Source organism: Triturus cristatus, chromosome 2_1, assembly GCF_964204655.1.
Source record: "Triturus cristatus chromosome 2_1, aTriCri1.1, whole genome shotgun sequence".
Lineage (NCBI taxonomy): Eukaryota > Metazoa > Chordata > Amphibia > Caudata > Salamandridae > Triturus > Triturus cristatus.
The window spans coordinates 568,307,543-568,321,401 of NC_140581.1; the positions used below are offsets into that span (position 1 = coordinate 568,307,543).

The 13,859-nt window shown below is 45.1% G+C and overlaps 1 protein-coding gene across 1 annotated transcript in view; it reads left to right on the forward strand.

Moving 5' to 3' along the window:
- The window catches only part of ADGRV1 (adhesion G protein-coupled receptor V1), a 1,990,932-nt gene that overhangs the window by 1,895,851 nt on the left and 81,222 nt on the right, over positions 1-13,859 (forward strand). The window contains exon 88 of the mRNA XM_085632468.1: positions 3,542-3,733. Within this exon, the coding sequence (XP_085488594.1) occupies positions 3,542-3,733 (192 nt within the window). The remainder of the gene's footprint in view (positions 1-3,541; positions 3,734-13,859) is intronic.

The window sequence follows — 13,859 nt, forward strand, 5'->3', positions numbered from 1 at the left end:
GTCATTGCACGTGCAAGGACAGTTTGACGTTGCTGGTGCTAGCATTGGCAGGTTGAGCTCACCAAAGAGCAACGTTAATGGGATTTCTTCTGAGTCCCCCTCCTCATAAGGTGCTGGTACTGCTGTTTCCCTGGACAAGGGTAGAGCTTCTACTTCATGGAAAGAGACAGAATCATCCATCACATTAGCCATGTACCTGGCACTCACCACAATGATGGGAAAGTATATTGGGCTGGTATCTGGTGTTGCACCATCAGAGGCAGTGGTGGTCCACGGAGGTTACTGCAGTAGTTGTGGTTATTATAGTGGTAGATGTTGTGCATTGCCCCAGAAAGATGAAAACAGAAATTATAGACAAGGGGTGAAAAAGGAAGTGGTGTAAAAGTTGACGGAGAAGAACTAGAGGGAGTAAAAGCACAGATAAGGGTGCGGGTTGGAAGGGGAAAAGATGGGTAAAAGAGACAGGTGAGCAGAGAGGGGCAAGAAGGGGAAGGGGAAGAGAAGCGGGCTGACAATTGGTGGGCTACTTTTCCTGATGGACTAAATTTCTGTTCCTTCCCCTGGGCTTTGAGGGTCGTCAAAGGCAAAGGAGTGGAAGCCGAGGGGGAGGGAGAGCTGCTGGGCTGTTGCAACCCTCCTCCTTGGGATGCACCATCCCAGGTCCTGGCCATGCCCTGGTTTGGTCCTTTGGGACTCTTGCATTAGTGAAAAGGAAGGGGATGGAGGGAGGCTAGGAGGGAGGTCATTAGTTTATTCCTTTAACACTACAGTACTGTAGGGAAGGCTGGGTTTGTGTTAGGGGCACAAGGATGGGCAGGGTCTACCTGAAGTTGTCTTCTTCCCCAGACTCCTGCCCTTCCCTGTTCATGTCCTTTGCAGGAGTCCGCTTCATGTGCAGTATGATTCTTTTAGAACAATTAGATGTACCGGGAAGGAGTTCCATTGATAACCTCTGCTCAGTGATATCATCAATATCTCCTTAAGGTGGAGAAGTTGAAATTAAATTTTCAAGTGTGAAAATCCGTTGTATGTTCAAACGATGGGCTGCAAGGCCTTAAATTCTGAAAGGCTGTTGACGTAGAGGGATGTAAGGAGCAGGGAAAACAAGAGCTTCAGACTCAATGGGCTGTTCTTTGCTGAAACATGTAGCAGAATGTGTTTACTAGACCCAGTTAGTGGTGGTCATATTTTGGCACCTCCTTGTAACCATTAAGGGGAGCTTGGTCACTCTGCTTTTAAAATGGCTCCAGAGTCTGTTTCCCTGTGCTTTTCCAGCATTTGCTGGTTTGAATGTAGAACCAGGCCTCCAGGTTTCTCTTTCCTGATGTGATTGTCTCTTTCCCTAAACCCACTAATGAGCATGTTCTCTGTGACCCTCCCTACTGGTTAACTGACAGAGCCAGTATTTTCCCTGTCACCGCACCCCATGTGATATTTCGTATGTTTGCCTTTCCTTGGATACACTAGGGGCCCGAGTCACAAATTTAACTTTACTACAGGTAAGTTACCTTCGTGGATCAGGCCTTAGATGTAGAATTTGACCTCACCAGGTTATTCAGTCATTCCCATCATGTTCTGGTGTCTGCATGCTCTGGCTCACTGAGTGCATTACTGCTCTATAACGGGACTAAACTCAGAGCTGAACACACATTTGACTTTGGACGGCCTCACAACTCACTTTTCCATGTGAGCCACTTAATTCAGCATTTGAGTGACTTTTAGGCCTATCCTCTGCATATGTTTAACAAATGTCATTCACGAGATAGGAACAGCTCCATGGTGCTGTGGAAGCCCAGGGGTACCGTAATATGGATATCAAAGCTAGAGACACAAGAAAATGAATCATGATTCTGGTTGCACATGCTGCTTTTATATGGAAATCCTATTTGCTGTTGGGTGACTGAAATTCAGGGATCATATCTTTTCTCAAAAAAGGAATTTCAGGCAAATACATTGCATTACTCAGAAACAGGTATTTACAAATGCCATTACACATAATACTTATAGAGAAAATGAAAAGTTGTCTTCTTCACCTCTTGACCAGGCAGGTCCAAGCGATTCTAGGCACCAGCCTTTTTGAGCCACCAGCTAGGGAATACTAAATTGCCCCACGAAGTACGAATGGCCAAATTACAGGGGGCCATTCGTGCTTCTGGGGGTCCTAGAGGGAGCTACAAATCCTAAGACTATCCCTGCTTTTACACTATAGTATCAATGTATATGAAAAAGGGCTCTTCATAAATTGTTCCAAAACAAAAATCAAGAAATTGGTAAAATATAAAGACTTTAAAATCCAAATAACTGTGAGACGACAAATGAATAAGAAAATACTCACATTTTGGAATTCAATTTAATTGAAAACCATGTTGAGGATGTGGGCCCTCATTACGAATGGCCACTTTATTTCTAATGGGGACAGTAGAAGCAGTTACCTGCCCCATCAAACTTATAAGATATGTGGCTCACCGCAAATCTCTTTTTCTCATTCATATATTTGGCTGCTGGAAGCAGCCAAAATCTTTGCATGAAGGTCCAAGTAAAAATGAGGAATTACTACTAGAGATAGACCCTGAATTATCAATTCGCCGTGTAATTTTTTATTTCTTTGTGGACTCTCAGGGCCCAACTCATAGTGGGCCATGGGTGGGATAATAGCGTCCACCTTCCTGGACCACTTGTCATGAGGGTCTTCTTGGCAGGGGTAAGCACCACCCTGTTTGAGTAATGACATTTTGTAATACATATTGAGGAACCATTATAGGCCAACTGACTAAATCTTATAAAGCTCAGATGGCGCTGATATGACATTTTAAATCTGGTAACTCCTTAGTCAAAATATATTGTGAGTTTGGAAGAGAAGTATTAAAAAAGAGTGTTTTATTTAAGAAAAGTAAGCTGCTCCAGTTCAAATAGAGCATTACACACAAAATAAAATCAAAGATACAACAGCAGAAGTAATGCCATTCAATAGACTATATTAGCTCAGTTTGTCTTCATCAAATTCCCAACATCTCAAGACAAAATCCTTTGGGTCACTTATTGCAAAGAAAACCTTGTGCCCAAAACAGCGCTGTGCACACTTAAAAACGTCATGAGCTTGTCCTATTCTACCTGTTCCCTGTGGTGCATCTGTCATAGAAGTTCACTTTAATTTTTAAGCAGAATGGGTTACTGCGTGCATGTCAGTGGTGCCGATGCCACTGGTATCACCCTTTCCTTGGGAATGTCCATCTTACTTACTGTTTTCTTTTTATGGAATCCTGTTTGAGTCAGGCCACACCTGTGTATTCTGTATAAGCGTCACTGTTATTTTCCAAGTGGAAACTGATTTCTTAACATTACGAAAGTTACATGATGGTGAGTTTGTAATAAATGTTGACATTAAGATCTATGGACCAGAAACCAACCAGATGAGTTGTGTAATTTTCTTAGGTTTTGCTTGATTGTAGGCTCAACAGAAACAAAAACGATGAAGTGCTGCACGTAGTTTACTGTAGACATTCCTGTCCATTGACTTTACCATCGCAATGTTTCCTTTTAGGGGCTGTATGTGTTTGTGGTGTATTTTATTCTACACAATCAGCTCTGCTGCCCAACAAAAGCCAGTTACAGCATAGAAATGAATGGGCACTCCAGCCCCGGATCTGCCTTTTTCACCCAGGGCAGCGGCATGCCTCCAGCAGGCGCGGAGATCAGCAAATCCACTCAGAACCTCATCAGTGCAATGGAGGAGGTAGGACATTTAATTCCCCCTTTCCATCCTGAATCCACCGCATGGACCCCCAGCAATGCTGTCTACCTGTTCCTAAAGGCATAGACATAAAAACATAAGAGCACCTTTAATTTACTCTAGAAAACAATGTCTTGTAATAGGTTTCATATTAGGTCAAACACGTCTCGATGTATCAAAATAACGATGCGTTTGTCCAGGGAGGTAAACGCTGCTGTGTTGGCTTTCCAGTATATCTTACTTTCTCACTTCAACACTACTATAAGGTTTTTTAATTTCCTAAAGCACACACATTCAATCATACAATTGATTTTTTATATATTTAATGGAATTTAAAGCGATGAAATGATTGAAACACATTATCTGTCTCCTTGTACTGTATACCCACCTTTTATGAAAGTGTAGTCCTGTGTGAATAGTTGTTGTGTGCAACATCAGTATACTGTTACCAGGTTGTGAAATGATATGATGCAAAATCTAGGGCTGGATTATCCATCTACAGTAGAGGTCTTCATGTTTTACAGTGCCAATGTCAAGCCCCACCTTTCAACTGCCCTCGTGACCTCCTTTAGCTTAATGTACACCTCACCGATTTCTGCCAACATCAAGTCCCAAATTTCCTGTCACTGTGCTTCTCTGCTGTCAGTGCTTATCCCTCCCACCAATATCCACCACTGCTGTCACTGCCCACCTCTCACCAATACCTACCTCTAATGTCAAGGGCCACCTCTCCAGCTGCTGCCCATCTTGCCTATGAGTACGACTTCCCCTGCACTGTCTGCTTCTCCTCTCACTGTCCACCTCCCCCCTTTGCTGTTCACCACAGCTTTCATCTGAAGGTGTCCACTTCCCCGGTAAATGTATCCCTTCTGCTGTCGCGGGCATCTGTCTACACCTCAAGTCAGTGTCCACTCCTCAAGTCCTTGTCCACGTTTTCAGTCCTGGTCTAGCACGCTCATCACGTCCTACTGCTCTAATCACTGACCACCGCTTGTGAATGCTCCTTTCTCTATTTAATGTTCCTATATCCTGTCACTTCCTTTATTTTTTCTTGCCCCTTCACCCTATTGTTTCACTTCACATCCCCTATCTGCAACTGCACATAAACCTTACAATTTTCTGGTCTTCTGTTGCTGACCAGCTCACCATCACTGGCCTCTGTCCTGTTAGTGTACCTCTCGTATTACCCCTGTCACTGTCTCCTCCCTATCACAGGCCCCTCGAACATTACTGCCAACAATCTGGTACTGGTAAATGGTTAATAGTGGCGAGAAAGGATGAGCCTACACTTTGGCTAATTCTTCCCAAATTCTATCGATCTGTAAAAGTCAAGAGCAAACTCGTTGCTTACCCAGTGCCAATCCAACGTTGTCTGTCGACCAATCAGTGCAGTCCCCTGAACTTTACTGTATGTGTTACTTGTTACGTCTGTGCCCCCTCAAACACGGCCTCCTGAATCATCTGAGTCTGAGAGACTTTTTGACAAAACAAGCCCAACGCTACTAAAATTAATCCTAAAATAAACTAAAATTACAATGGTCTTGCACACCATTTTGAGTGAGTTAGGCTTGTTTTGGGCTTCTTGTAATGGACAGTTGTTCTTGTTCTGCTCACAGTCAGTTTTACAAAAATATTTGCAGCCAGTTTCCATGCCACCACCTCCACCCATGAGGGAGCGCCCCACTGTTTGAACACCATTTGTCTACAGAATAATAAAAATTTAGTTCAAATTTCAGCATATGTACAGGAAACTTCTGCTCACATTCTAATTGATGTTTACTGTTAAGTGGGGATGAGGTGGGGGAGTGGCTGTGGGGTTGGAAGCATTGAACCGTACGGAATTCTGTAATATTTCCCTCCATTGTATCACATTTTTGATCATTTGTGCCTCATGGTTGGCATTTCTTGCAGGCAAGATTCTGCCCCTACCTTCCCACCTTCCTGCAGCTTTATAGAAGGCCTAAAAAGGTTCAAACTTTCTGTGTAATTTTCACGGCACAGACCATGATGCATTGCACTTCTCTGCCAGTGAGGGATGCCCCAAGACTCTTTCTCCTCATTGATAATACATTTTCTAGTTCCACTTGTCATCATTTCAGGTTTTTGACTCAGTCCCCATTTTTTGCAGCGGTGGCATTTTCCTACCATTTAGATGTTGAGTTGAAAGCACTTAATTGTACCGGCGGACCTAACTTAAAAAGGTTAACATGTGCACTAATGCTATTTGGATGGATCCCGGTGGCTGCCATGTGCGGGGTTCAGTTTCCCCAAACTTGCCTAGCTTGAGGGTATTACCAGAGCAGGATACTGGTGTGTTCCTCCTTGTTAGGGAGAGCGTACAGAGAGCCATGTTCCTCTTGGTGTCGAGTCAGTTGACGTCAGCAACTCTCGCTCTTGGGTGAAAACACAGTCCATTCTTGATGTGGTCTTTTAGGATTCTGCCCTTCAAAGGTGCAATGAAATATATGTTAACCCCTGGTAATCCATGGATACGAGCAAGCCATGTGTAGACATTGCTACTCCATGGATATAATAACAGGGTTGTCTCTAATTTCAAGGGTGAAAGGCGCTGAACGAACTTTGGGTGCAACTTAGAGAGAGGGTGCACTTAAATGTTCAGATTTGGGGGTTCCATATTTTCTTCATGGTATTTCTCTACTACTGGTGTATTTTTCATGTAATTTTGAAGTGAGCACATTCTTCGTTCAGAAGGCAGTATGTAGCAATATCTTTGTCTATTACAGGGTGCAGGAGTTCCCACAGACTCATTAGACAGGAATGGGCATTAAATAGCAGGTTGCGCATATTTCCTGTCTGCTTTGCACATTTTAAACTCAAGACATTTCTCTGTCGATAAGAGGCAAATATGTAATTTTTAAAAAGACTTCTTGTGGTTTTGTGTCTTGAAAATGTGTTACTGCCCCGCACTGGGATGTTCGTTCTCGGTTCGCAGAGAGTGTGGCGAGTACTTTACTGCAGCATCATTGTCGCCATTTCATAACACTACCCCAGTGTCAAAGGTTCCTTCCGGCCACAATGTTCAACAACATGCTTCCCGCGCGAGGATCCTGCTGAGAAGACCAGAATGGAGTGTGCTTTCTTCTCCTGGGTCGCAATGATGCACCGTAAGTAGCGAGTCAAGCTGTACAGATAGGTTCACAATTTGAGCCTAATATATATTAACAGAAAGAAGAAAGAATAGGCGAATGCAGAAAGCATCTACTGCAGAAAACAAAGTTTCAAAGGGAGCTCCTTTAAGTTTATGGGTCATAGAGTTCACTCTCTGTTGTAAGGTGCAGCTGAGCTCGAAGACAGCCTAAGCACAGACACCTACAAAGGGAAACTAGCTTTAGCTCAAAATCGTAGCTTGGCATGAGTAGTAAGGCAACCCTCCAGAGAAATGTGAATGTGGAAAATGGCATAGCAGCACAGCCATGCAATAAGACAATCACATGCATAAATCATGCAAAGGTCCATACTAAGATGCATACAAAATGAAATACGAACAATTGCAAAATGCCATAAACATTAAGAAAGTTAGTTAAGGTATTTAATAAAAGGCACTCGCTCGAAATGGTGAAAAAACATTAATAAATGACAAAGTAATCTTGTGGGATTTTAGCGTGATAGACTAAGAGACAACATTAGCTCGTGCAATCATATTGAAGTTTGAGGTTTCGGACGGTCAATTATTTTATCTTCTGAGTTGTAGTGTGTGTGTGAAGGAAAAATGTGTCCAACGGACGGAAAAAACAGTAGACTCCGGTAACAGAGTCATCAGTGTCAGATAAAAGATGAAAACTCTTGGTGAACCAAGCTAAGACAAAATGGGAAACTAGCTGGGAGAAAGTGGCTTTTCACTCCCAAAACTGAGGCAAGGATACGGGATGCAATTCATGCCTTCGTTCTAGCAATATTTATTGTGGGAGTTTCTTGGCGATTTTATGGTTTCAGTGAGTGCGGACAATGAGAGGCATCCAACACTCTATTATTCAGTAAACATACAATTCTGAATGTGCAAGGTGAATGTTGCATACATTCACTATCTCCAACTGATATAAGATAGTACTGTTCATTTATTTCCCACACTCCTTTGGGCATGGTTGTTACAAACTCTGACAACTAACCCCCATACTCGCCGGAGTCAACAACAGCCTAGAGCAATGCCTCCACGGCTCTTCTAGTCCTTCATGTAGGCTGGCAAAATAACTCTTCCCGTGTAGAAGTTTCCATGTTCAGAGCCCGTTTAGGTTCCAGTTAATTCTAGGCTCAGATGCACCATCATAGCCTGAGGCAAGTCTCAGCAGACTATAGATGTTGCTACCCCTCTATTCTAATGATTAGACTGCCTTCAGCAGTCATAGTGTCAAATTATACCAGGCAGATAGTGGTCAGAACACCTCTCCTTGTATATCCTTTAACAGACAAGGAAAGCATGTTTCTATCTTATCTACTCTCCTTTTAATAGGCCTGGATAGAATTCGTCCCAGTTGTCTTTATGTTTACACCCCATAATGTGAGAAAAAGCTATCGAGATTTAACATGGGCAGACAACATCCTGTTGAACCCAGGATGGCAGAGATCTTCATCTCAGGGCGAGTCATCTGTCTTAGGGCGAGTCATCTCTCTCAGCAGCACCCGTTCCACCACTTCACACCTCTGTGAAACCGCAGGCAGGAGACCCGGACCGGTTCTTCGACCCACAGCATCCAGCAGGCTGTCCCCTGGACACAGGCGAAGCACGAGTTTCCTTTCATGCCCATTCACGGGGATCAGCAAACTCCTCTAACTGATCTATTGTGCGGAGTAGAAGTTCAGTGAAAGCAAGACGGGTGGTTCAGAGGATTGCGCCTCAGCATTCTTTAAAGAGCTTTCCTCGCCTGCCAAGGAGTGTAACTGGACATGTCTAAAGTCTGTACCTCCGTAATGTTCTATTGACTTGTGATGATTAAAATCAGTTCCCAGGTATAGGGGTTGTGGAGGTGGTTGTCTCCTTATCGACACACTTTCAAAAACAGATCGCAGCAGGTGGCGCTAGTCCACAGAAATGTATAAACACAATATATTTTAGTTGGGGTACAGCTTAAGACAAACCCTCCAGCTGTAAATTTAGTAGAATAAGCCTCATTTCCCATTCAAGGATACAGGGATGAACGTTGCATCTTCACTGTGGTTGGCTGGAACAGGCTAGAAGATGTTGCCCCTTGCAAGTGCGATGACATTTCTCCACAAGACACTACGCACTTTATGCTCTTTTGTACTTTTTTTAAATTTGCCAGGAAGAAGTTTATTATTCCTTTGTTAAAAAGTAGGAATTTTACACAGTATAAGCCAGCTCTATTGTTCTTAAGCATGCTTGAATGTCCATTAATTATGTTCAGTGTTGCTAGCTTTTTAGTGGCAGCTGTCAGAGAAAGGAGGGTTAGACTAAAACTAATACAAGATGTGGATCCTATCTGACACTTGGAAACCGAACCTGTACTAAGAAATTACGTTGACTATGGTCTATTATGAATTTTTTAATAGGAATTGTTTTTAACTGTATATCTGTGAATTGCAAGATTTTATATATTTAACTGTGTAGCATACTTTTATGATTTTAATTAATCGAATAAAGTGGTTTTGACTTGACTTGACACTGGCCACATAATCACTGACACGTGACTCGATGGGGATGGTCCTGGAAACCTCCAGTAATCTTGCAATGCATTGGTTGTTAATATTTTGATACCGCAGTCTAGTAACCTGTTACAGTGGGTGGCCCACGTGGGGGGTTCAGGGACCTTTATTAGAAAGACTTCTCTGGCAGAGATAGAAGCACTATGCATTGTACACTGTGCAGTCACGTATAATCCGCGACGCAGAGACAGAAAGTGGATTCTTGTAACAGAAAGCGAAAAAGCGTCTCGTGCTGCAGGCAGTAAACAGTGTCATGCATCATCTTGACAAGCGGGAGAAAGTTACAATGCAAACATAGAACTTGGAGGGAGGGCAGGAGATGGGAACACCACTTAACATTTTTGTTATTGACTTATACGACCGTAAAAGCCAAAGTCTATGTGGCCCTAAAGCAAAAGTAACTGGAGTAGGTGCAACATGGACTGATCATACTTGTGCTTGGCCCTTATTCAATATATCATTAACCGATTCTTTGTTTCATGGTTTATGTATGGCTTGGGTACATTGACTATTTAGCACAAAGCACAATTTAAAGATAATTTAGGCTATGTGCTGCTGCGACTGGGTCAGTGCTCTGCATTATTCTATCGGTTTTGTCTGCTCTGTCCTTCTAGGAACATAACATCTTTAGGTGGGTGTAGACGGGAACACCAAGGCATCCTGGAAGGCTGAAGAGTAAGACTTATGCTGGGAAAGAATGCCATGCATGATGAAAGTTTAAATAGTTTGTGTGTGCAGCTTCTAACCCAATGTAACGCACAGAAGAGATATGTGTTATAATATATCTACGGCTGTGTAGAAATAGGAGGTCTGCTTTGGGGAAGTTTCAAAAAGTGGCCCATGGACAGTAGGAACTAGCTACTTCATATCTGTATGATAGTACTTGGAAGAGTTCAAATGACTTTCCGTGCACTGCTCTGTCAAAGCCAGGCTTCAAATGTGTTCAAAATCGCGTTTTTCTATGCAAATAATAATTCACTGAGAATGGGTTCTGTATTTCTCTGCAAAAGACTGAATTTCCTTGATGTTTGGTCTTTGAACAGCAAATATTTTCATTTGTCTGGAAAAGGGGAATGTTTGAACCCAATGGAATACCAAATGCTCCAAAGAATATTCCGGATACTTAATATGAAGGGTAGTCTTTGGAGGCAGATCTATTCCTCTTGGACCTCCTGGTCTCTGCGCCGCTTCCCCCGCTGCCACTGCGCAGCTCCTCGTGACTGCTGTCCTCGAGGTCGCTGGTTCGGTCTCACATAACCACTGACTGCTAGGCGCTCTTTAAATACTGGTATTTGGCCCATTGCGCTTGTTTATTTTTTCTTCTTTTTCTCCCATTGCCTGTGCTTCTCTGTAAATTAGCCCTCCATTGAAATTGGGCCATTGCGCTCGTTTACTGTTTTCCTGGTATTTCCCCTAGTGCTTGTGTCTTCACTGTAATTGGCGTAATTCGCCTGTTTAGTGCATTTTTACTTGTATCTCCCCTAGTCCTTGTGTTGCCATTTTAGCCCCCCATGTTCCTGTCCATTGCCTGCCCCGCTGGTTTTTCCCCGATCCTGCAGTTTGTTTTCCCGATACCCGCCCTCCCACCTCCCTGCCAGCCCCACCACTTCCCAGGATTATTTATGGAGACTCTCCATGGCCGCGCAGTAGAGGCGTGCAGCGGGTGCACCAAAGGCAAGCCCGTCTGCACCCTTCTGTGCCCGGACCGCAACCTGTGCCAGCAAGATACTTCGCTCCCACAGATACTTCGCCATAGACCTCCGTGCCCTAGATCCCAGACGCAACAACATATGCTGCCTCGCCTCGCTATGCCCAGACATGGGCCCCTTGCTCGCTTTGCCATAGGATTCAAGCTAACCTGGCTGATGAGAGGTGTTACCTCGAAACCGGTCCCAGGATGCTTGTTTCCGGTTCAGGAAGACCTGGCTTGGCAGTTTGGGCTGGACTGTTCCCAGGAGGCACAGGGTCAAGACTGATTTCCATATAGCTGGTTCTGAACTGAGGTGGCGAAGTGAGTTAAATAACAATGATGGATTCAACCCAGATCTTTGACTGGGGGTGAGTGTCTGAAAAGTTTCAATGCTCCGTCGATCATCTCCTTGTTTTTGCTTCGCCTTGCAGGACCTTTCACCTGCATCTTCTGCCGATTCACCTGCAGCCCTGGACCGACCACCATCACAACAACCATGCCATCCCTGCCAGCAGAGACCTCCCCGGTACAACTCAGCTGCCTCCTGGTCAATGACAGATCGCTCTGCAAACACTCCACCGAAGTCTGGGACACCATCTCCACCCTTGCCTTGATGTGACCTTCATTACTAAGACCTGGCTCACCCCGCTTTGGCTCCCAACATCACCACTGACATACCCATTGGTTACAAGATGAAACACCACGACCGCACCAGCAGACACGGCATCGCCATTGTACACAAAGAATCAATCACCTGCACCACCAATGATGATGAAACCATGCCGATCATGGAACACATGAACTTCCAGGTCCCCACATATGACAAATCCACCATCAAAGGCACCCTCCTTTACAGATGGCCAGGACCATGAACTGGCCTCAGTGACACCATCGCAAAATTCATCACGCCGCTCACCATTGAATCCGAATACTACGTCTTCCTTGGAGACCTCAACTTCCACCTGGATGACTCAACACCCATCAATTCCACCAACCTCCTAGAAAGACTGCACAACATCGGCCTCAAGCAGCTGATCTCGAACCCCACCCAGAAAGCAGAACACAATCTGGACCCCATCTTCACGTCCGGCAACAGAATCAGACACAGCCACAACACGGAACTCATCTTGTCAGACCACTCCATCATGCACTTCACCCTTGCCGGGCCTTATTGCACCATCCCCAACCGCCACAGCATCCCTTGCCACAACTGCAATGGACTGATGCCCTCAGCATCACACAGCCCACTGTCACCACCTACCTAAACCGGGCAGAGGAGAACTTCAACGCCTGGATCACCCGTCTCTCTCACCAAACAATCCAAAATGCAAAGTTCCACCAAAGGATCCAGCTGGTATACCCCAGAACTCAGCACGTCAAAGCACACATGCAAACAATGGGGACAAAGATGGTGCACTGACTGAGTCACCTTCAAGGCTGCCCTCAACAACTTCCACCACCAGCTCAAAGCGGTAAAAATGGAGGCCCTGGCACACCGGATCGAGACCAGCGTTACGAAACAAAGGAACTCTTCCCCATCGTCAGAGAGTCACCTGCCCGACAGTCACCGACAACTCGATCCCATCCTCACAGGAACTCTGCAATGCCCTCATCGACCACTTCCACAACAAGATAGCTACCATCTGCAGAAACTTCAATGTGCAACCCTCCAACCTCCTCAGCATCAAACTGACCGCCACAGCTGCCCACCCACTGTCCACATGGGAACAACTCAGCACACCAAACACAATTACTCTAATGAACTCCATCCACTCGTGAATGCCCACCGACCCATGCTCGCACCAACTCTTTAATCCTGGCAAATACGAGATCAGCCACCAGCTCACCTCCATCATCAATGCCTTCTTCCCCAAAGCCTGGAATCATGCAGAGCTGAGACCAATCCTCAAGAAGCCCACTGCAGACCCCATTGAGATCCAGAACTACCGTCCCATCTCACACTGCTCCCATTCCATGCCAAAGTCCTGGAGAAGGCCATCAACCTACAATTCACTGAAAACCTGGAAAGAAACAACCTGCTGGACCATTCCTAATCAGGTTTCAGAGCCAATCACAGCACAGAGACAACCCAGATTGCCGCAACAAATGAATTCAGCACCCTACTCAACAGAGGAGAATTAGCTGCCCTGATCCTGCTCAACCTCTCTACAGTCTTTGACACGGTCTCCCACCGCACATTCATTGACTGGCTACACCAGATCGGAATCACAAATGATGCCATCCTTTCTCAAAGGGTCCACTCAGAGAATCCATCTCCCTCCCTTCACTTCACAACCCAAGCACACCATCTGCGACGTCCCTCAAGGCACATCCCTCATTCCAACCCTCTTCAACATCTACATGACACCACTCGCAGATATCATCAGAACCCACAATATCAACATCATCTCCTATTTCAACGACACCCAGCTCGTCCTCTCGCGCTCAGCGGACCCCACCTTGACGAAGGCCAACTTCCACAACTGTATGAGGAACGTCTTAACCCGGATGAAGAACAACTGCATGAAGTTCAACGGGGTCAAAACAGAAATTCTGATCTTCGGCAGACACGCCTCCCTCTGGAATGACTCCTGGTGGCCATCAGATCTCAGGCCCACCTCCACTATGAAAGACCACGCCCGCAACCTCGGCATCTCCATGAAACATCAGGTCACCGCCATCTTCTCAGCCTGCTTCCAAACTGTCTGCATGCTCTGCAAAGCCTTCAAGTGGCTTCCTTTCCTCACCAGGAAAACAGTG